The sequence below is a fragment of the Rutilus rutilus genome (assembly GCF_951802725.1).
Source record: "Rutilus rutilus genome assembly, chromosome: 8".
NCBI lineage: Eukaryota > Metazoa > Chordata > Actinopteri > Cypriniformes > Leuciscidae > Rutilus > Rutilus rutilus.
Window position 1 is genome coordinate 19,439,963 of NC_140222.1, and position 25,009 is coordinate 19,464,971.

At 36.6% G+C, this 25,009-nt stretch overlaps 2 protein-coding genes across 2 annotated transcripts in view; both read left to right on the forward strand.

Annotated features, from left to right (window-relative positions):
- Positions 1-25,009, forward strand: part of LOC311295964 (uncharacterized protein) — a 597,210-nt gene that overhangs the window by 279,557 nt on the left and 292,644 nt on the right. The window lies entirely within an intron of this gene.
- LOC311295941 (uncharacterized protein) overlaps positions 94-25,009 on the forward strand; it is a 389,126-nt gene continuing 364,210 nt past the window's right edge. The window contains exons 1-10 of the mRNA XM_084417493.1: positions 94-295; positions 494-561; positions 11,116-11,244; positions 14,321-14,422; positions 14,612-14,696; positions 15,030-15,225; positions 15,319-17,149; positions 18,055-18,225; positions 23,830-24,003; positions 24,217-24,387. Of these exons, the coding sequence (XP_084273619.1) occupies positions 11,186-11,244; positions 14,321-14,422; positions 14,612-14,696; positions 15,030-15,225; positions 15,319-17,149; positions 18,055-18,225; positions 23,830-24,003; positions 24,217-24,387 (2,789 nt within the window). The 5' untranslated portion in view covers positions 94-295; positions 494-561; positions 11,116-11,185. The remainder of the gene's footprint in view (positions 296-493; positions 562-11,115; positions 11,245-14,320; positions 14,423-14,611; positions 14,697-15,029; positions 15,226-15,318; positions 17,150-18,054; positions 18,226-23,829; positions 24,004-24,216; positions 24,388-25,009) is intronic.

A 25,009-nucleotide genomic window follows, 5' to 3' on the forward strand; every position in this document is an offset into this window, starting at 1 on the left:
GAATATATATATATATATATATATATATATATATATATATATATATAGCCTATATATATATATATATATATATATATATATATATATATAGATAGATAGATATATTCAAGTTCAGTCATTTGTAATCATATTTGGTGTACTGGTTCGACCGGTTTACTAGAAAGAACCGGTTCACGAACCGGACATCACTCCACCTTGGAGAATGTGCTGGTGACGCGCGCTGAGGCCACAAGCGTATAAAGGAATTAGTGTTTAACATACTAATAAATTCACTTTTTAGTGAAGAAGACTGCAAGTAAGTTTTGATGCTTTCTCGATTACTATTAATTGGGGGAATAAAATTGGATTTCATAGACTACTGTATGTAAAAGTGTGATTTAAATTTGAAGGTACAGAAGGCCGGAAGTTTTTGTAGGCCTATAAGTTCATGAACATAAAATTAACTGACAAATATTTAAGTTCACATCTTTACACACTCTTAATCTTTTAAAAGGGGCATACATTTATCAGTGAAGAGTGACTCGTCAAAAGATGGTGGCCCAACCAACCAAATAACCAAAGGTATTTTATGTGTTTCTTATTTTTGGTCACAGACTGTATTAGAAAGTGTATCAATGAATATTATCATAAAACTATATAGTTGAAATATTTACCAGCGTTTTTCTTTTGTCTTGGCAAAAAAATAAAAAATACTGGATATATTGGTAATATTTTCCCTAAATGCTGTAGTGGGCCATTTTGATTTATTTTATTCGCTAACATGCTGCAATATGTTTTTCATTATGCTGTTTTTGTTATGCGAAATCGAACATTTTTTCAAACCAGATATTTACAGTTAGACAGGCAGATAATATAACATTCTTTTTTTTTTTTTTTTTTTTTTAAATAAGCTAACAAAAATGTATTATTAAAATGAAATATTTAAGTTCACATTCCAGTTATGATAGTATATATTAGTTATTCTGTATGACCATTGTAAATCAGGTTACTTTTACTCAATCAGTTAGGCTTGAATCCGTGTATCATTCGTTCAGTCGTTTTTGGATTTAATATCGAAATTAGAAAAATGGCTCCTTTTTAGTTTAGTTTTTTTCTTCATTCTATCAAAAAGAGAAAAACATGAATTTAGCTTTTATTTTATGTTTTGTTCAGGGGAAGAAAAATAAATAAAGAGTTTTGCCTTGTTCAACTACTCACATTTGCGGTCTTTTCACTGGAATTGTTTTCCTCGACATCTCGCGATTCCAGGGGCACATGAGTTCTCGAACATAATGCATGATGGGATACGCTTAGGCCCTGTCCCAAATGGCACACTTCGCACTTTCAGTCTTGTGGACTTACAATGGCTGCTACGTTCGCGTGTCCGTTAAAGGTGAACAAAGTAACTTTTTTACCTTACTGAACAGCTTCGGAGTCATTGGAATAGTTATTTGACTTTTTTCGGGTTGAATCGTTGTCGTCTCGCACCCCCCAAGCCGCTGTGAGCCGAAAAACCACCCTTGCAACTTTGGGCCGGCGCTCCCTCACGCTCTTCGAACCCGAATGAAGAAGACGTCTTAAAGAATGTCCCATCTGCTTTGATGTTTTTGATCTACTAGCCTCTGGTATCTGAGAGTCGCCAACGGGTTTTTCGACAGTGTTGTCAAATATCTATTCCGAAGCTGTAGGGGGAGCTCTATAGAGAAACCTGCGAGCAAAAAGCGAGAATACAGCGAAGAAATTCTCAAAACTGCATAGCCCTGCTTTTAAGTCCATGAGACCGTAGGGCAGGGATAGACAACTCCGGTCCTGGAGGGCCACTGTCCTGCAGAGTTTAGCTTCAGCCCTGATAAAAACTCACCTGCCTGTATCTATTTAGTAATCCTGAAAACACTGATTGCCTTGTTCAGGTGTGTTTAATTAGGGTTGGAGCTAAACTCTGCAGGACAGTGTCAGTGGCCCTCCAGGACCGGAGTAGTCTATCCCTGCCGTAGGGTGTCCCATTTGTCATTTTAGGTCTCAGAAGGGTGCTCGCAAGCCCCCCCCCCCCCCCTTTGCGGTCGATATGCGCCCTCGATGCGCACTTTTGCCGAGCCCACACTGATGCGGGCTCCGCAGCAGACTTCTTCCCGACAGTCAAAGCGGCATAACATCAGGAAAGTGCGGACTTGTTTGGCTCGAGGTCATGGTGCAAAGGACACTAGGTTGGTTTTACTCCGAACCATCCCTTTAAAATACTCTATAGTTTCTGGTCATACAGAAAAGAATAATACATCATTTGCAACTACTTTTCTTTGTGTAAACTCACAATAACAAGAAAACGTTGTGCTTTTGTAATGTAAAAAATATAGAGTCTAGGCCTTCAAAAAAAATGTTTTAAGCAGATTAGCACCATCTGGTGAGAGTACGGAGAGAAAGCGTAGAACCATGGTGTAACCACTAGATGGCATCTACACCTCTCTATGGAGAGGCATGTGAATTCCCCAGCTGTTTATGGACACATTTACTTTTTTTTTTTTTTTTTTTTGTGGATTTGAAAATATATTTAAACAATCTCAAAAACTATTACTTATCAAGTTATATATATATATATTATTTTTTTTATTTTTTTTTAAATAATGATTTAAAGTGTTATATTTTGCATTATGATTTAAGTCAAACCTAAACATGTGTTACAAAGGGGCTGTTTACACCTGGCCACTTCATGCGTTTTCTCTGATCGGATAGATATCCGATCGTGAAAAGTCCAGGTGTAAATGCCCTCCGAAACGCATTTGAGACGGATTTGAATCCTCAAACCACTCAAGGAGGAGATCTGGGCCGCATTCCAGACGAAACTGGACAAGTGTAAATGCATCTGGTTGTTGAAACCTTATGTAAATTGTACTCCTCCCAAAAATGCTAAAAAAATTTAAATAAATAAATAAATAAAAAAGTGTGAGATGTTATATCCCAGCAAGCAATAGCCGTCTTTTCAACGTCTGGGTTAAATATAGACCCGATATAGTCCGGCTATGTGTAACCCACTTTTAGCCCAAATAACATTTAATCTGGATAAATGTATTTTTTTCCAAAATGACTTGTGAGATGTATGATATTCCATCATGTAAGCAAAGTCTACTGTGATTACAAGTTGTTTGGCTTCCTTTATTTTAGGCTACATGTTATAGGCTGTGCGGAGCCACGATTTAGCTCGTATTCAGACCCGGCTATGCGTAACCCACTTTTAGCCCAAATAACATTTAATCTGGATAAATGTATTTTTTTTCCAAAATAACTTGTGAGATGTATGATATTCCATCATGTAAGCAAAGTCTACCGTGATTACAAGTTGTTTGGTTTACTTTATTTTACATGTTATATGTGTAGGCTGTGCGTAGCCACAATTTAGCTTGTATTCAGACCCGGCTATTGTAGCCCACTTTTAGTCAAAACTGATTAATTGTTGTTTTTTACCAGGCATTGCATGAAATGGTTGATATTCCATCATGTTCGCATTGGTATGATATCTACAAGATTCAATATGTAATTTCAAGACATGGTCGATCTGTAGTCACGATTTAGCTCCGAATTGGACGGGCTATATGGGGTCTGCTTTAGCCCACCTGGCGAAATCAAGGCAATCTGGTCTACGTACGGCTTGGCTATAGCCCAGATTCAGACCAGCGATATAGTATAAGAATATTAGTCTTTGAAATGTTTTCGCTCACACAGCTTAATATGTTTTCTGTCACACATAAACATAACATTCATACACAATCTACGATAAAAAAATCAAATCAAATGCAATTGCATTTCCCAACCGCTAGATGGCACAATCGAAACACTACTGAGACATGTCTACTGGGACTACTGGCATTGCGCGACTAGATCACTTTAGCCAAATTTCGCGATAAACATTTCCGCCATTTTATTTTACACGAGGCAGCTGTCGGAGAGCAACGGGCGAGCGACAGTCTGAGTGAAAACCTTCACATTTCTACTTCGATCTTGTAAGTATGCGTGATATTTTTGATATGTTCATTGTTTAAATTAGTTAGTTGTTATAATGTGTAGAAACCGTGACATTTTAACATTAACATTGCAGAGTAGTATTTTTCTCCAAAAAGTTAGTTACCTGCACGTGTTATTGCAAATGTATCTAAATTCAATGAATGTGGTAAGCATGAAACTATTCATTACTATTTTTTATTATTATAAAGATACCAGTATATTGTTTTTAAATTAGAGTAATAAATAATAGTTTTTGATTTAAAGCAAATTTTGTAAGTACTTTAAATAAAATTTAACAGCAGCATAGTGCAACATGAAAAGAAATTATATAAAAAAAAAAAAATTCCTTTCCAATTAATAAAAGGTAGTGGCAAACATAAAGTCTTTACACTTGCTTTTAAATAATTACAATATGCAGCATACATTCAGTTTTCAGTGAATTTGTTTCAGATATAAAACTGAATGCTGCTTCTCCATGTTTTGTTTTGACTTTGGAGATATAAAAGTAGCTGGCTACTGTCCCAGATGACCTGAGAGGTCTGCTCTGGATGGTTCATAGTGCATCAGAAGATTATAAATTTACTTTGGCCTTAAAATGTTAATTTAATAATCAACTGTAGTTTTTTGATATGAATTTTTTGACAGACAGATAGCCAGTGTAAAAACCTCAGAACTGGAGTGATGTAATCCACTTTATTTGATTTAAAGACACTGTTTATTGCAAATTATCCAGCAATCAGTCAACGAAGTACAACAATTGAATATACAGAACACTTGTCAATGACTACCATTAAATGTCTTGTTACCAACATTCATCAAAATATATATTTTTGTGTGTGTTCAACAGAAGAAAGCCATACAGGTTTGGAACCAAGTGAAAGTGAGTAAATGATTAAAAGGTTTTTTTTTTTTTTTTTTTTTTTAAGTGAACTACGCCTATAAGTATCTTTTTATGTTTATTAGAGTTATATGAGTAAGTGATAAAGAATGATTTATAGTGATAGTTCACTTTGAAATTAAATTTTGATATGGTTTAGCTTACCTTATGGGCATCCAAGATGTAGGTGTCTTTGTTTCCGCAGTACTTTAAATTTTTATAATCGAAACATGGATAAAATCGCCTTTAAAGTTGTCCATTTCTATTGGCGATAGTGCTGCATCCATTCACAAAAATAATGTTTTATATATTTAAGGTGGGAAATTTACAAAATATCTTCATGGAACATGATCTTTACTTAATATCCTAATGATTTTTGGCATAAAAGAAAAATCTATAATTTTGACCCATACAATGTTTTGTTGGCTATTGCCACAAATATACCCGTGCAACATAAGACTGGTTTTGTGATCCAGGGTCACATATATGAAGAGTTCAGATGCAAAAGCCTCTAAGTGCCATCTGAAATTTTCTTCTCGAATGTTCATTTTTATCAAGCTCATATATGTAAGTTCAGTAATTTCACTTAAATGACAATTAATAGGTAATTTTCATTGCCATTTAAGTGAAATTACTGAACTTGCATATATGAGCGTGATAAAAATGAACATTCGAGAAGAATATTTCAGATGTATATATATATATGTATATGTATGTATGTGTGTGTATATAGCCTATATATATATGTATGTATATATATATATATATATATATATATGCATGCCTTGTACAGAATTGTTCAATACGCGTATTGTTACACCCCGTATTGCATCACCATTACGCGAGCAAAAATGTTCAATTATTGATATTAATTAATTTATAATATTGATATAAATTATTGTCTATATTGATATAAATTATATAGTCTCAATCCAGATTCTGTTAACTCTATATTGGCCAGCTCTAGTGTGCATCCTAGCAAAAGTGATTGACTGTAATTAGTTAAATGACTGTCAACAATGCTTTTCTTGAGCAATAATTATTTCCTTTTTCTCATTTGGCAGACGCAGTGATGACCAGCTTTCCATCAGCTACGGAATGTGAAATAAAAAATGCAATTTCTAATCATTTCAAACAAGCACCAGGGAGGGCAGGGGGTGGGGGTTATGGATCAAAAGTAAACAGTTAATTCTTAAAAATTTTAATATCTTAATTTGTTTTACATATTTTTCCAATGTTTTATTTGTTCATTTTTATGTTTGAATGTTGTCTAAGTTGTTGTTGTCTATATAATTGTTCAAAATAAATCCCTTTATATTCAATTAGTTTGGATGGATTTTCATTTATGAGAACCTGTTATATTTGAGTGAAAAGAATCCTTATGCCTCATTTTGTTGTCTATTACATGTATATGTAGTGTAATTGATGACTAGTCTATTCTTGGGCTATGGTTAGACGTCTATTAGATTTTCACTGACAGCCCAAAATCAGCCTTGTTTTAGCCTAGACCCATATTGCCTGTCTATTAGACGTATATATGTAGTCGTTTAATAGCGGTCTAATTGATGACTAGTCTATTCTTGGGCTATGGTTAGACGTCTATTGGACGTATATATGTAGTCATTCAATAGCTGTCTGATTGTCTATTCTTGGGCTATGGTTAGACGTCTATTAGACGTATATATGTAGTCATTCAATAGCTGTCTATTCTTGGGCTATGTTTAGACGTCTATTAGATTTTCACTGACAGCCCAAAATTAGCCTCGATTTAGCCTAGACGTCTGGGCTGTGTTTAGACGGCTATTAGACGTCTATTAGACGCGAAATTGCTTGCTGGGATGTAATGTTAACCAGATATGACGACACGGAACACGCATCACCGCAAATGAGAGCATCTATTCATTAAGCCAACGTGCAAACTATCGCAAATCAAAGTGAAAGTAATTCGCAGACGCTTAACACACAATCATCATCATTAAAAGTAAAGAAACGAAATGATTTTACCAGGGCTGTTGCCGCTCTCTATCTGTTGCTTTCGTTGACGTGCACTCCATTAAATCTGCATATAGCACGGGAATTGAAGATCGGATTTAAATCCGTTTTGCAAAAACACATTTATGTGACCAGGTGTAAACGGAATCGTTTTGATAAATCAGATAGCTATCCAATCTGAGAAAACGCACGAAGTGGCCAGGTGTAAACAGCCCCAAAGAGAAGCTTGTGTTGCTAAGAAGCACATTTTATACCCATTTTTTTTATTCAGAATTTGTAACAAAAAAAAATGCAATTCATTCTATTATAATAACATTATGTAAAATAATATATTTTTTTAAATTTGTGATTTTTTTTTTTTGTCAATTTCCCATTAATATCCTATGGGGGTCATTTTTGACAGAAGATCACAAGTGTGACTTTTTTTTACGACCACTTAGCATGCTCGGATCATGACCTCAATTTTTTTGTGTGTTTACATACCTAATGCCACAAGTCACCAAGTTTCGTAACATTCCGATGAAGCTGTGTTTTTTAAAAATTCAAAACAGATTTTTTGTAATAAAAATGTATTGGTGTGTATGTGTATAAAAGTGTGTTTGTATGTGTGCGTGGGTGGGTGTGTCTGTTTTTCACTCTTGATGTTGTAGAGTGTCACCCCTTTACTGCGGTGTACTTTTTTATTTTTTTTAGCGTTGTGACCGATTTGTAGATTTTTTTGTGTTTTTGTCAATTTTCCATTCATTTCCTATGGGTCGGTCATTTTTGACCGAAGACCAAAATCATTATTATTATTTTTTTTACAACCACTTAGCATGCTCGGATCATGACCTCAATTTTTTTTTGTATTCACATACCTAATGCCATAAAAGTCATCACGTTTCATAACATTCCGATGAAGCTGTGATTTTTAAAAATTCAAAACAGAAAATGCTTCGGTCAGAAATGACCGAGGACCATCTAAGGGACGAACAAATTCGAATCGAAAGCAAATACCATCTGATTATGTAATCCATATGAAAGGTGCATTTCTCTCTAAAGGCGCATCCGCTTTACAGCGAAGATTGAGATATATTTGCAGCGACACTGATTTAGAAAACACTAGTTTATTAATAAACAATTAAAATGCCTTGTTATTTTTTTCAGACAATTATAAGACAATGTTTTCACCTTTATTATCATTAGCCTATAAAATCACCTCTCTGTTTCAGAGACATGGCTCTTCTCATTCAGCACTGCGGGAAAAATTGCCGGGTTCTAATAAAACCAGTAAAGTCGACATTTTTTCCATATTCATTTGTGAATATTTTAAATGTGTAATAAAGGGGCAAAAAGTCATAATCAAAAATAGGTCTTTTGGATAATGGATTACTATTTCTCAGGAACAAGAAGCCCTGGTGTGTGGCTAACATTTCCAGTAAAATGGAAAATTTAAAGGAAAATGCTTAAGGTGTAATTAAACGTTGCATTCATATTCTGGGCTCATCTGATTTTTTGTACATAGCATAGCCTACTTTATGATTTTAGTATCATAATGATTAATAAATGCACGCACAATTATCTGTGAACTTTATTTGAACAAATGCCTTTTCAACTAGTGTATTAATAAAAATCAATGCACGTGTCACCGGATTTACAAATGCACATCTTGCTTGTTGCACGCACACATATTATGTCGAAATAACGAGATATTATGTTGAAATAACATTATTATTAATAATACATCTTTTAGAATATTTGATTGAATGCTGAACGCTTGTTCAATTTAATAAAATGTAAACTTTTATTGTGACCATTAAAACAATTGAATATTAAATATTTAGTGGCCAAGTTTTGCTCATTTATATATATAAGTTAGACTTTTGCCTACATTGATGCTGATGCATTAAAGAGGAGGGGCTCCCCTGTTCCAAGATGGCGGCTCTATTGACGCATTCGTTCCAATGAACTGCCGTAGCCAAGGCGACATCTAGTGTATATCGGCACACTTCGGCCCTGTCCCAAATGGCACACTCCGGAATTGTGGACTTCCTCAGAGTCCACACTTTGGTGACGTCATGTAGTGCAGACCTATAGGGCCCTTGGCGCGAGTCCACGAGGGCGCATTGAGAGGTATTTTTGGGACAGACTCGATCGTCACGCCGGAAATAACGGCCTGTTTTTTTTTTTTTTTTTTTTTTTTGCATTACAATATAAATCATTACAATGGAAATAATACAAAACAGTGAACATGAACATGTGGGGATACAGAGAAAATGAAAGTAAATAATAACAGTAAATAAAATATTTTTACAATTTATATAAAACTTGTTCTATAATACAGGATATTTTCGAAGCTCTTTTATTGGAGGGGATTTTTTGAAGTGAAGAATAACTGTAAATCATAAGCAAAAAATTTGCAACTAGGTTTGAATTTAAGGTATATTGCTTTGTGAATATGATATTTACCCATCGTACAGAAAAAGTTTAATATATCATCTAGCTTTTTATTTTCAGAGACATCAGAGTGAAAAATAACCTTACTGACAGAAATATTACAGGCCTGGTTGTTGTTGGACAGGAGAAATCACATTTTTTGCGCTCCAGCGTCTCATCTCCACGTCCACTACACAGCCTAATTTTACAGTTCTATATTTTGATATTGTGCATATCACCTGGGCATTAGACAATAGATACATCATGCTTATTTAAATGATGTATACAGTTGTACATAATAATAGCCTACATAATGTTACATTTGAACTAAGATTGCAATTTTAAAACATAATGAAAATGTGCATGAGTTTCAGATGAATTTACAGGTTTCAATATTCATACTATGTTTACATATGACTCAGTAAAGCCCTGATATTCGGTTCTATTTATTTAATGAATCATAATGTGATCGTATTATTCAACGCACTATTATTATGTTTGAGACATCAACCACTGGTCGATGACCATAATGTTTGAAGGGAACAACTGGTAAAATGTACATTTAGGTCATAAAAACTGTAATATTTTCTTCTCAGCCATGTCAACAATTATCCGTGAGTGAAATCTCCTCCCATCCGTTGTGTGATTGGCCTTTCGCAAGGATTCCTGGGTAGTTGAAGTGCGTGAAGCCTGCTTCTATGCGGGCTTCGCGGAAGACCGCTTCAAGGGTACAAAGGGGCGCTGCTGAGCACACTTCAGAGCGGTAAAATGCTGAATGGGACAGTCTACGGACTCGTAGACTCAGCGAGCACGCGCAATTCAAGTCCACGAGACCGAAAGTCCGCATGAAGTGCGCCATTTGGGACAGGGCCTTCATGTGCACTTTCGGTCTTGTGGACTTACAATGGCTGCCGCATGCGCGTGTCCGTTAAGTCCGTGAGACCGCAGTGTGTCCCATTTCTCATTTTTAGATCTCAGTCTAATCAATATTTACAGTCTAAATAAAATTTACAGTCTCTCCTTCAGCAGAAGTGATGCGGGCTCCGCAGCAGACTTCTTCCCGACAATCAAAGCGGTATTACGTCACGAAAGTGCCGACTCAGAGGAAGACCGCGAGTGCTAGGGTTCCATTTGGGACAGGGCATTAGACTTCGCACAATGGTGTAATTTACTTCCGGGTAAAGATAGGATCAGTCAAATGAAATACAATAAACGTACAAATAAATATTACAAATTAAAAAACGATCGGAAATGTCCAATTTTCTAATACTATTATTTGATGACAACAAAACATTTGGAAAACAAAATACAGCCATTTCTGTTTTTTTCTTTTAAACAAAAAACCAAGCTGCACCCTTTTTTAAATTTCATCTTTCATTCCGAAATAGAATAATGAATGAACGAAAAAGTACACGGACCTTTTGCCTTCTCCATCTGGTCCTGTTTGGTATTACATTTTTCTACCCTGAACGAAAAATCAAGTTGAATTCTTGTTTTTATTTTATTTATTTTTTATTAAAAAAGAGGCCTTTTTCAAATTTTTCTACTTACCACATTAAATCAAAAACCATTGAACAAATATACAGCATTTGAAAATTATTACATTTATTGTGAACTTGAAATAATTATCAATTGTCAAAATAATCAAAAATTAATATTATTGAAACATTAAACATTAAATATTATTGTAAAATGATGATTCTAAACTGCAATAGAGAATTTAACAAACTGGGTTCAGTTATCCCACTCAATGTTTTTAACACACAATGTTTGTTGTTGTTGCGAACTTAACATTCTTCATTATTTTCTTGAATAACTGCCATGTTATTAATTTTAGGAATATATATTGTCATCTCCAGGTCAAACTGAACAACTGATTGTTTCCACAAACCAGTGCTGATCTGTTAGCACTGGTTGTTTAGCTGCAGTATGTCAGAGGAGCGAGGAAAGGACTCTCTCTCTAAGATGAGTCTCTCAGAGGAACAGAGGTAAGAGTCTGTTTTCAGACAATCATTTTAAACTACTGAAGTTTTAGATTCTTCCTGTGAAGATCAAAAATAGCATAAAAAATTTTGTGGCCAGTAAATGATTGACGTCTAAAATCTGAAAGGGAAAATCAATATTTACAGTCTAAATAAAATTTACAGTCTCTCCTTCAGCAGAAGTGTTATTTTACAGTACTAAATTATTGTTATAGGTACATTGATTTTTTTAATTAATTTTAAATACTAAGTGTACAGTAATGATTGTGCAAATGCCTCATTGGCATTCTGTCTGTGAAAAAAGAATGAGCGATGGGTGATGCGTACGTTTCTGTGAAGGACTAGAGAGAGTTTGTGCCGTTATCAGACACAGATGAACATCTGTAGTAAAGTTATTCGGTAACACTTTATAATAACGTTCAGTTGTAAGTCATTTATAAGTGGTTAGTTAATGATGAACTAATCATTTACAAAACATTCATAAATGATTAGCAAGTGATATACTAACATTTTATGTATGTTTTGTAAATTCCGTTACAAGTCATTTACAATTGATTAGTTAATGATTAACTAATCATTTACAAAACATGAATATGCGGTTCATAAATGTTTAATAAATCATGTTATTTTTTTTGTATGTATGTAGCAATTAGAGGGTGCAGATATTATACACATACAGATCATTTGTAACAGGTCAGTAACAGTGTTCAACACAATGATGTGTAAATGCATGAATAAATAATTTACAACACTTTCTGCGTCCCCTAAAGTGTAAACTATTCATCACTTGTAAATGTGTTACACATCATTCATAGATTACCACTTCAAGAATCAAAAAGGCATAAGATCAACGAATCGTTTCTACGAATGATGTGTGACACATTTACAAGTGATGAATAGTTTACACTTTAGATTAGGGGACGCAGAAAGTGTTGTAAATTATTTATTCATGCGTTTACACATCATTGTGTTGAACACTGTAGTGTGTAGTGTAGTGTGTAGTGCAGTGTAAGTTCTGACTGGTGAGGGTATTGACAGCTGTCTTCTGTAGTGTGTAGTTTAGTGTAGTGTGTACTGCAGTGTAAGTGCTGACTGGTGAGGGTATAGACAGCTGTCTTCTGTAGTGTGTAGTGTAGTGTGTACTGCAGTGTAAGTGCTGACTGGTGAGGGTATAGACAGCTGTCGTGTGTAGTGTAGTGTAGTGTAGTGTGTACTGCAGTGTAAGTGCTGACTGGTGAGGGTATAGACAGCTGTCTTCTCTGAAACACATGGAGTCTAACCACTGTGCACCTAATGTGAGCAAAACATACAAAAAATTTAACATAATTTATTAAACATTTATGAACCGCATATTCATGTTTTGTAAATGATTAGTTAATCATTAACTAATCAATTGTAAATGACTTATAACTGAATCTACAAAACATACATAAAATAATGAACATATCACTTATTAATCATGAACGCATAGTCATGTTTTGTAAAGGATTAGTTAATCATTTACTAATCACTTGTAAATGACTTGTAACCGAATTTACAAAACATACATAAAATGTTAGTATATCACTTGCTAATCATTCATGAATGTTTTTTAAATGATTAGTTAATCATTAAAGGGATAGTTCACTTTGAAATTAATTTTTGATATGTTTTAGCTTACCTCAAGGGCATCCAAGATGTAGGTTTCTTTGTTTCCGCAGTAGTTTCAATTTTGATATTTTTAGGTCAAACCGTTCTTGTCTGTCAGTCATATAATGCAGGTCTATGGTCACTGTCTCAAAACACAAGCACAGAGTCCAAATTAAAACAATTCCCCATCGTCCAAATGAAACAATTCCCCATCATAAGTACACATTGATGGCCTAAGACACGAAACGAGCGGTTTGTGTGAGAAAACGAACAGTATTTATAGCGTTTTTACCTCTTATACACAGCCACGTCCAAGTGATCTGATCTGACGTGTACGCAGACTGGTGCATAGATATATACACTAGATGTCGCCTTAAAGACATTCGTTCCAATGAACTGCTGTAGACAAGGCGACATCTAGTGTATATAAGTATAAGTACTAGTATCTAATGAATAAGTATAGTATCTATTTAATAGGTACTAGTATCTAATGACTTAGTACTAGTATTTATTGAATACATACTAGTATCTAGTAATAGGTACTAGTATCTAAAAAATAAGTACTAGTACCTAATTAATAACTACTAGTATCTAATAAATACGTACTAGTCACAATTGGAATACATACTAGTCAGAACTAAATAGTTGATATCTGAATGACAGATCCCCATAGAAGTCAATGGCAAAAAAATTTTATTTGTTACTAGTAACAAAAGAATAGTTACTATAGTCACTATTTGAATAAGTACTAGTATCTAATGAATAAGTACTAGTATCTATTTAATAGGTACTAGTATCTAATGAATAAGTACTAGTATTTAATGAATAAGTACTAGTATCTAATGAATAAGTACTAGTATCTATTGAATAAGTACTAGTACCTAAAGAATAAGCACTAGTATCTAAAGAATAGGCACTAGTACCTAAAGAATAAGCACTAGTAGCTAATGAATAAGTACTAGTACTTAATGGAATAGATACTAGTATCTAAAAAATAAGTACTAGTAGCATGAAAATAGAGACTAGTCGGTTTAAATGATTAAATGTTAAAACGGCTTGCCATACGAGTATTTCTAGCTCGCAAGGTGGATTTCTTATGCTGTCCACTAGGTATGGCTTTGTGTGTACAAAGAGGAAAGGCCACATGAAGTTTTAAGATAAGTTTTGAGATCATGTTTAATAGAGCACAAGTAATAAAGAAAAACATTTGTTTGCATCTACATCCATCTGCATGGACTCTGTTTGTACACGTTCTAAACTTGCTTACTCCTATTATCAATGCCAACGGCATTGGAAAGTCAATACACCATCTATCCAGTTATGAGAGGGACAAAAACACAACTATACTGTATTTAATTACCAATTGTAACATTAAACGTCCTCTTCAAGTGAGACTGAAGTATCTCCTGTAATGAAGTGTTTTTCTCTCTGTTCTTTGTTTCATCCGTTAAAGATCAAGTTCACATGTGTCCAGCTCTGTGGCTGTGAAGAGTGACTGTTCAAAAGAAGGTGGCCTACCAAACTTCAGTGAGGAAAGACCATCATCAACCAAAGGGTATTTCATGTGTTTCTTATTTTTGGTCACAGACTGTGTTAGAAAGTGTATCAATGAATAATTAGCATAAAGCTGTATAGTTCAAATATTTACTAGAGTATACTTTGCTAAAATCATTTACTAGAGATTTTGGTCATATATTTCCTTGAAATGCAGTATTTAGATTTTTATTTATTTATTTGCTAACAGGCTTAAATATGAAACATTAGATTCAGATTTCCAGACTCACCGGAAACACAAGATTTTCACAGACAATCTCCTGTGGATCTTCCAGGTAAATTTTTTTGTTTAAATATTGATAAAAATTTCATACATTTTTATAAATATTTAATAACTATAATTAAAAAATATATATTTATTATGTTTTCCTGAAAAAGTACTCAATAGAAATGCCATTTCTATTTATTTTTGACCATTTACTTTTCATTTTAAGAACCTATAAAATAAGAATGAAATGTGAAAAAACATTTTTATTTATTAATAATTACAGCTAATTAAAATGTTTGGGTTTTTACTTTTATTTTTTATTTTTATAAATATAGATGTACAGTTTTTTATTTTTTATTTTTTTATTTTATTTTTTTATTTTTTTTATTTTGCTTTGTAGGATCTTGAGAGCAAAATAATCACCTTACTGAAAAATGAGCTGGAAAAGTTTAAGAAAATATTACAAAAAGAGAACACACAATCCTTAATTAAGGACTTTAATGAGAACAGATGCAGTATTAAAGAGGCAGCTCTTGATTTCACACTACAATACCTGAGAGAGATGAAGCAAGATGAAGCTGCTGATACTCTAGAAGGTAAGAGACTCATGACCATCTGTCAGATTATCACTTATAAATGTAGGAGAGAAAATTAAAACTATAACTATCTGTATTTGTTCCTGTGTTTAGATGAGCTGATCTTTAATCATCCACTAAAATATAGCCTAAAGAAGAAGTATCAATCTGTGTTTGAAGGAATTGCAAAGCACGGTGACTCCACACTTCTGAATAACATCTACACAGATCTCTATATCACTCAGGGTTGTAGTGAACAGGTCAATACTGAACATGAGGTCAGACAAATTGAAGTTGCTTCCAGGCATCATGAATCACAAGAGATACCAGTTGATTGCAAAAATTTGTTTGAAGCACCTGAACAAGACAAGGAGATCAGAACTGTACTGACAAAAGGAGTTGCTGGCATTGGGAAATCTGTCTCTGTGCAAAAGTTTGTTCTGGATTGGGCTGAAGGAAAAGAAAATCAAGATATCAACTTAATATTTCCTCTTCCATTCAGAGAGATGAATTTAAAGAAGAAAGAAAAACAAAGTTTAATGGATCTTATAACTCGATGCTTCCCAGAGACAAAAGGACTGAACCTTACAAGAAGGAATAATTTCAAAGTCCTGTTCATCCTTGATGGATTGGATGAATGCCGTCTTCCCCTGAAGTTTGATGGTAATGAGACGTTGAGTGATGAATTGTCACCAGCCTCTCTGGATGTTCTCCTGACAAACCTCATCAAGGGAAATCTGGTTCCTTCCGCTCTCATCTGGATCACCACCAGACCAGCAGCTGCCCGTAAGATTCCTCCTGACTGTATTGACCGGCTGACAGAGATAAGAGGATTCAATGACGCACAAAAGGAAGAGTACTTCAGAAGAAGATTCATAGAGGAGAAAATGGCCAGTGAAATTATTGATAATGTTAAACAATCAAAGAGTCTCTTTATCATGTGCCACATCCCGGTCTTCTGCTGGATTTCAGCCACTGTTCTCAAGAACATTTTAGAGGAGAAAAGAAATAATGATGTAAAAAACAATCAGGCTGATGATTCCTCTAAAACACTGCAGGAATCAAATACTGAAGACACTCCCAAGACTCTGACACAAATGTACACACACTTTCTCCACTTTCAGATCCAGCAGAGCAAACGAAAGTATGATGGAGAATACACACCAGATGTTTCCTGGGATAAAGACGCCATCCTTTCACTGGGGAAACTGGCATTTCAAGAGCTGGAAAAAAACAACCTGATATTCTATGACACAGACCTTGAAGCCTATGGTATTGACGTCTATAAAGCATCAGTGTATTCAGGCATGTGTACCCAGATCTTTAAGGAAGAAAAAGGGATCATTCTTGGTACCATGTACTGCTTTGTTCACTTGAGCATTCAAGAGTTTATTGCAGCCCTTTATGCACATCTGTTTCTAGACATCAGCAAGAAAAGTGCATTTGATCAAGAGTCTGCAGAAGAGGAAAACAAAAATGAAGCCATGATTGATTTGCTCAAGACTGCAGTGGACAAGGCGCTCGAGAGTGACAATGGACATCTGGACCTTTTCCTTCGCTTCCTCCTCGGTTTGTCACTCCAGTCCAATCGGCGACTCTTACGAGGACTGTTGACACAGCAAGATGACATTGACCAGAGCAAAAAGGAATTAGTGCAGTACATCAAGCAGAAATTAGAAGATAATCTGTCTCCAGAGAGATCCATCAATCTGTTCTACTGTCTGAATGAACTGAATGATCAAAGTCTGGTTGATGAGATTCAGACTCACCTTAGCAAAGGAAGTCTCTCGTCTGGTGACCTTTCACCTGCCCAGTGGTCTGCTTTGGCCTTTGTGTTGTTGACATCAGAGGAGGAGATGGAGGAGTTTGAGCTTCAGAAATTCAAGAAATCAGACGAGTGTCTTATTAGATTATCAACAGTCATCAAAACCTCCAAAAGAGCTCTGTAAGTCAGATAAATCTAATTTATCTACATTGCTCTATAGTGATTCTTAATCATATAATACATCTTTTCAGCAAAACATGAACTTCAGTTAGCAAAGGACGAAGCACTCTATTTTAGAGCTGTAATCGGGCCTTAAAAGTTCGGCCCGAAAAGGCCCGAGCCCGACAGAGTTTGGCCCGAGCCCGACAAGTACATTTTGATTGACAGCTTTTTAAAAGCCCGAACCCGTTTACAGCCCGACTGTCCAAAAGGCCGTCTATCAGCAGTGATAAGAGTGTCGGAGAATAGCGCGGACACGCGCTTCACACCACGAGCTGGCACACGCACCACTCGGCGGAAAAGGGAGAGAAATAAAAAACGAGACTGCTCCGCACGCACACAGCACCTTTGTCTTTCGTAAAAAAAGGAGTAATTTATAAAAATTTTAACATCATTTATTCATGACTAACGGAGGCTATAGAGGCCACTTGGAAGTTGGAACAAAGAAATAAAATAAGTCCTCCAGAGACCAGCCTCCATTTCACCTCCTCAAGATCCATTTTCACGCTAATCTAAACACATCACCTGACCGCTCATTTACCACGCAACCCGAAGCGCGAGCCCGAGCCCGGCCCGAGCCCGTGTAAAATAATAGAAATTAAGACCGAACCCGACCAAACCCGTCGGGTCCCGTCGGGTTCGGGCAAAGATCTTCAGCTCTACTCTATTTATGTTTGTTTTATTTAGCAAATTTGTCAAAAATACTAAGATAAAGAAAATACTAGTTAAACTGTAATGTCAGTGTAGCTCATCCTGTATATTTACTGTTAATGTAAAAATAATGGAACACATTTAATATTTCTATACAGAGAATGTATTGTATATGTTCCATCCAATTCTGTGATGTGATTTCTTTTTTCTTGTAGGTTAAATAATTGTGACTTAACAGACAAAAGCTGTTCAGCTCTGGCTACAGTTCTTGGATCAGATAACAATCTGAAAGAGCTGAACATGAACAATAATAATCTGCAGGATTCAGGAGTGAAGATGCTCTGCTCTGGACTGAAAAATATAAAGTGTGAATTGGAGATACTGAGGTAAGTGGTGTGTCAACAGACAAAAAAAATTAAATAAAAAATAACTCAACCAAAATGAAAGGTGTGATTTGCTTAAAATATTATTTACAAAATATATGAATAAGAATGTGTTGTTTGGATGGAAAGCCCAAAAACATTGTAAAGTTTCAGAAGTGACAACTGCATTTAAATGTGGGAGTGATTCCCGTAAATTATCATTCCATCTGTGTAAATTATCGTAAATAATTGTTCTGTAAATAATCTTTCCATGTGTATATGGAACATGACTCGCTCACGAAACTGCAATGATTGGCACTGTGGGAGCCATAATGTTCTGACATCTTGCATGTTTAGTATCCTCTATTCTGACCAAAAAATATATATATTAAATTGACAAAAGACTCGTTATGTTAAGCAATATTAACTAAAGTATGGTAGATGGAGGCTTCATGTTTTTATGCTGTAAAAATTGTTGCAAATATTGTTGCCATGTTCACTTATTATAAGAAGTATTTGGGGTTATTGTTTAAGTTTAGCTCATAAATCAATTTATTATATAATTAAAGTGCTGGTCATTATATTTTGGTCTTATTTTCAGCATAAAGCATTTGGATTTATTTCTGTTTATTGTGGGCTTGTTCTTCTTTGCTGTTTTTCTAGCAAGATCTGGCAACACAAATGAGTCGAGGCTCAAACCGTTTGCCCTTGGATTTTTTTTTTTTTTGCTCCGCGCATAAGAAGAGAGATTTTTTTTTTGATGCATGTTAAAATACAAAGTAAAAATACACACTGCGTAGAATTTTTTTTTAAATGCGGTTGTCACTACATACATTTTTCGGGAGTTAATTCGATTGTAAAATGAGATTGTCCCTCCTGTAAATTTCTGAACTCTGTGTGTACAGAACAGGATTAAGCACTAAAAGGTGAACTGACAACTGAATTTAGCTGCAGTGTGTACGTGGCCTATACATTTCTGTAAAAATTTGTTATATAAAGTATGTTTTCTATTAATATAAAGGAATGTTTCATATTGATTTTTCACAGGTGTTTTACCCTTATTCTGAATTACACATTGCATTGTATTGTGTTTTAGGGTTGAAGGAATTGTCTGTAACTTTAACAGAAAAGGTACTGGCAGTTTTCTGCTAGGACATTATCCATTTTTTTATGGGTTTATTTTCATACAGTGTACATTAAACAGACAAATTATGAATTATCCCATTTTACCATCTCTTTACCATCATTTGTTCACAAATATGGGCAATATGCAAAATGCTGATCTTCACTATCAAAGTGTTAAAAAGCACTTATTTCAAAATTTTAGCTAACAGCAACTAATTAATAATGATTAAAGAGCCATAAAACCAGACCATATATCAGAAATCCAAACTTGAATAATGAGCGGGATTATAATGCTTAGAATGACATTAGTACAGGCTTGATCTTGTAAAGATCAATCATTTGAACAAGTGTTGCTTGTACAGGTATAAAATAATAGGCAATAAGTGAAATATTTGGACACTCGGGCGGAGGCGTTACCCCTTCTAAGGCCGAACGGACCTTCAACTCGATCTCCCATACGAGTGTGGAGACAATGAGTCTCTCAGGAAAAATGCACTCTGGAGTGGACGGGCGAACGGAACGGTCAAAAATTTGAGATAAAGCATCGGGTTTGATGTTCTTAGAACCCGGACGATACAATAGTACAAAGTCAAAACGTCCGAAAAAAAGTGCCCACCGAGCCTGCCTGGAGTTAAGTCGTTTAGCAGATCTGATATATTCAAGGTTCTTATGATCGGTCCAGACGATAAAAGGTACCCCCGAACCCTCTAGCCAATGGCACCACTCTTCCAACGCTAGCTTGACTGCCAGTAATTCTCTGTTACCAATGTCATAATTACACTCAGCAGACGATAAACGATGAGAAAAAAACGCGCAAGGGTGCATCTTATCATCCGTGAGTGAGCGCTGGGAAAGAACCGCTCCTACCCCCACCTCTGATGCGTCGACCTCCACCACAAACTGACGTGAAGGATCAGGGGCTACAAGAATGGGAGCTGAAACGAAGCGGCTCTTGAGGTTGGTAAATGCAGCCTCAGCTGCACCAGACCACCTGAACGTCGCTTTGGTGGAGGTTAAGGCAGTCAGAGGAGCGGCTAGTTGGCTGAAATTGCGAATGAAACGCCGGTAAAAATTGGCGAACCCCAGAAACCTCTGTAGGGCCTTAAGGGAATCTGGAGTTGGCCAATCCACAACAGCCTTAACCTTGTCAGGATCCATGCACACACCCTCGGAGGAGATGATATAACCCAGAAAAGGAACCGACTGTGCATGGAACGAACATTTCTCCGCCTTGACAAAAAGCCCATTCTCTAACGATCTCTGGAGCAATCGTCTGACGTGCTGAACGTGTTCCTGGAGAGAAGAAGAAAATATCAATATGTAATCCAGGTAAACATATATGAACTGATCTACCATATCTCTCAGCACGTCATTCACGAGTGCCTGGAAAACTGCGGGGGAGTTGGACAGCCCGAAAGGCATAACCAAATATTCAAAGTGCCCCCTGGGGGTGTTAAAAGCAGTTTTCCATTCATCCCCCTTCCTTATGCGAACCAAATGATAAGCGTTACGTAAGTCCAATTTTGTGAAGATGGATGCTCCCTGCAACCGCTCGAAGGCAGAAGACATCAACGGCAAAGGATAAGTATTCTTTACCGTGATGTTGTTCAACCCTCGGTAGTCAATACACGGTCACAGAGAGCCATCCTTCTTCCCCACAAAAAAGAACCCTGCCCCCGCTGGAGAAGAGGATGGACGGATGAACCCAGATGTCAGAGAATCAGAAATATATTTCTCCATGGCCTCCCTTTCTGGAGCAGAAAGTGAGTATAACTTGCCTTTAGGCAGAGACATACCTGGCAGTAAATCTATAGCAAAGTCATAGGGACGATGCGGAGGGAGAGAAGCAGCCCGAGACTTACTGAACACTCCCTTCAGGTCCAGATACTCCGAAGGCACGTTAGACAAATCCATGTGTTCATCCTGAAACACAGAACAAGACACAGAAGAACACGCAGACAACAAACAAGTGGCATGACAAAATTCACTCCAAGAGAAAACCGAATTCATATGCCAGTTTATATGAGGATTATGGAGCGCCAGCCAGGGGTGTCCCAGGACCACAGGAGCAGAAGGAGAGTCGATCAAAAGAAAGTCAATATCCTCAGAATGATTGCCTGAGGTGACGAGTCTTACGGTAGCAGTAGAATGTGTGACTGAAGGTAATAGTTGACCATTAAGTGCAATGACCGAGATAGGTTGAGAGAGTGTCATCACCGGTATCATAAGCTTATGAGCCAGGTTAATGTCTAAAAAATTACCCTCCGCTCCTGAGTCAACCAGAGCCTCACAATCAAAACTCTGAGAAGGTAATCTCAAACTCACAGAAAGGTGAGTAGCTGAAAAAGAGGATTTAGTCAATGTAGTTCCACCCGTCAGTAACCTCTTACCTACTGGCGGGTGCTGGCTTTTACTGGACACTGCAAAGCGATGTGACCGGCGGCTCCACAATACAGACACAGTCCCCTCTCTCTTCTTTGTTTCTCTTGTTGCGATAGACGGGACCTGCCCATTTGCATGGGTTCAGGATCTGGAAAAGACATAGTGTCACCAGGAGAAAAAGATACCTTACTCTCGCTGTGTCCATGGACCCCGTCGCCGCAATCTCGTATCCACCTGAATAGCCAGATCTATAAGTTTATCCACCCCCGCGGGTAAATCCAAAGAGTAAATTTCATCCTTTATGGTTTCAGAAAGTCCGTATAAAAACATGTCCCATTGAGCCTCTGAATTCCAGCCACACTCCGCAGCTAATGTGCGAAATTCAATAGTCTGTTACAGTCGAATATAGTCGAATCGTTATAGTCGAATAGTCTGTTACAGTACGATCTCCCTGACGCAGTTCAGCGAGAAGTCGCGCCGCGTCTCTACCGGAAGCAGCGCGATCAAAGACCTTGCTGAGCTCACGGGAGAATGTCTCAAACGAAGCACAGCACGCAAGTTTCTGTTCCCACACAGTAGTTCCCCAACTGGCCGCTCGACCCGAGAGCAGGGTTATAACAAAGGCCACCTTAGCCTCCTCCGTAGGAAATGACGAAGGTTGAAGAGAGATGTACAGAGAACATTTGGCTAAAAACGAGCGACATAACTGGGGCTCACCAGAGTAGAATGCTGGAGGTGGAAGACGGGGTTCAGTGGCACGCATGGTCTGACTCTGAGCGGCAAAAGCAGATGGAATGGCGGTGACTTGTTGTTGCACGGACGCAGTCTCAGTCCTTAGTTGTTGTAGCTGGGTCGTTAGTTCGGAGACTTGGGTCACCGGCGCCTGAACAGCGCGACCCGTTGCTATCGTCTGTTCCTCCTGTTGTTGTATGCGAATATCGCTCTTTGAAAGGATTGCGCTCAATTCGGACGCACTTGCTGGATCCATGGTGTTTTGGTCACAATAACGAGTTCCAGATCCAAATGCAAGTTACTCAGTTTATTAAACAGAGAAGATACTCAGATCAGACAAGATGCAGGAGACTGATGAAACTTGACAGACGAAATCATAAAGGATCACTCAGGGTGCACTACAAGAGACTGGTCGATGTGAATTCCCGAACTGGTAATCCAGCGCCACGTGGGACTCAGAAGAGAACGCGGGGAGCAGAACACAGCAGGCAGCTCAGACGAGGTAACTGGCAACAAGAACAAGACATAAGTGACGAACCGACACCCAGCATTACTCTCTCCAGCTAGATATAGGCAGTAACTAGCTGCAGCTGAAGTGACTGATTGGAGTGATGAGCTGGTCACTAGGCAACAAACAAGCAACACACATAGACCCCACACCTAACACACACCAACAGATCCACAAAATGAACACAAAGATTTGTGAACCGTGACAATGGTAGGTCATTTGCGGGGGAATTTTTACTTTACAAATTACAGACATGGCTGATTCGCACGGGATTAAGATCACAGACAACCTCCGCAATTATTACCAATTACTAGAGGTCACCAGGTAATACTTATCCCGTGCGAATAGGGCTTTAGACTAAAATGCATGTTAGAGTTGTTTTAACTGAAAGCAACTTGCACTGAAATATCTTAAAATATGTTAGTGCAATTGGTTTGTTTCAAGATACACACCAGTGATGGTTTTTTTTTTTTTTTTTTTTTTTTATGCACGTTTATAAAAGCTGTTTAGATATTCTAATTTAACTGAAGCCTACTCCTGGTTTAATCAAAGCCCTGTTTGTGAAACCAGTCCAGTGAGTTTTACACTACTGTGGATATATTTTAGAAACATTTTGTTAGATTCAGCTTTCTTAACTGTTTCAGCTAGAGTGAAATATTTAGGCTTTCCAGCATGAACTGTACATTTCACATCTTCTTTGGGGCCTTTTGTTTGACTGCATTTCCAGTTGTCTGTTTTTGTTTCGCAACTGACTTTAAATTGTGTTGTACAAGGAACAAAATATAATTCAGTTCAGTTCATTTAATTTATTTTGTTCAGGTACTTTCTAGAATAACTGATTAATTAGCTGAATGTTACACTGCATGTCATTTTTGGTCTAGACTTTCGAACTGCAGTATCACAGAAAAAGGTTTTAAAGCTCTGGCTTCAGCTCTGAGATCAAACCCTTCACACCTGATAGAGCTGGATCTCAGAGGAAATGATCCTGGACAATCAGGAGTGAAGGAGCTCAATGATTTACTACAGGATCAGAACTGTCAACTGAAGACACTGAGGTGAGACGTGATGAAATAATAGAAAATAAATTATATGCAGCCAAATTATTTATAGAAATATTATTTCAATAATACAACAAGCTACATAATATGTTGTTACATCAAAGTTGACTGCATGATTCCAAGACTTAAGTCATGTAAAAATGGATTTTGTCATTACACCAAGTTTAGTTGAGAATTTAACTGAATCCTGCTTCATCTTCTCTTCTGCAGGTTTTTGAGTCCTGCTGCAGATGAAGCCTGTCAGTATGTGAGAGGAATTGTGGGTAAAAACCCGTTACTCCTGAGTGAGCTGATTCTGAGTGATCGTGAACTAGGAGACACAGGAGTGAATCAGATCTCTGCTCTACTGCAGGATAAACACTGTAAACTCAACACACTGAAGTGAGTATTTCACATGGTTAAAATTTTTATTTTTATTACCTTTAATAGTAATGTTACTATTTCCTCATTTGATTCAGTCAGGGGTGATTGACAGACACAAAACCACAATAAATTGTTTTTAATAATTAATTTTGTTTCAGTTAATAGCCTGTTTAGTGATTTTCAAATGACAAACTAGCCAGACATGACCAGGGGCATAGTAAATAACCAAAACAATAACAATAACCCCCCAATATTTATAGCCTACCATGGTTAATGTAAACATAGAATCAGGCCATTAATTAATTATATACATCGCATGTTCAGAGATTTTATAATGGAATCAGGCCATTTATAAATTATACATCGCGTGTTCAAATATTTTATGGAGCGCGGGGTTAAATGTAACACAGACTTTTTGCATAGTTATTCAGGGTCAAGCAGGTTGTGTTTCCGGTTATTTTCTCTGTTGTTTTGACGTAAATACTTTTTTTTTTCGGTTTCTGAGTTGGGTGTCTACGTCACCAAATCGAATTTATATTACCTTATACTACAGGGCCGTTGAATGCTTGAATCTGATTGGTTGGCGAACATTCTAAGGTGTGCACAGCTAAAGTAGTTCCAGGGTCCGTGTACTTTTTGA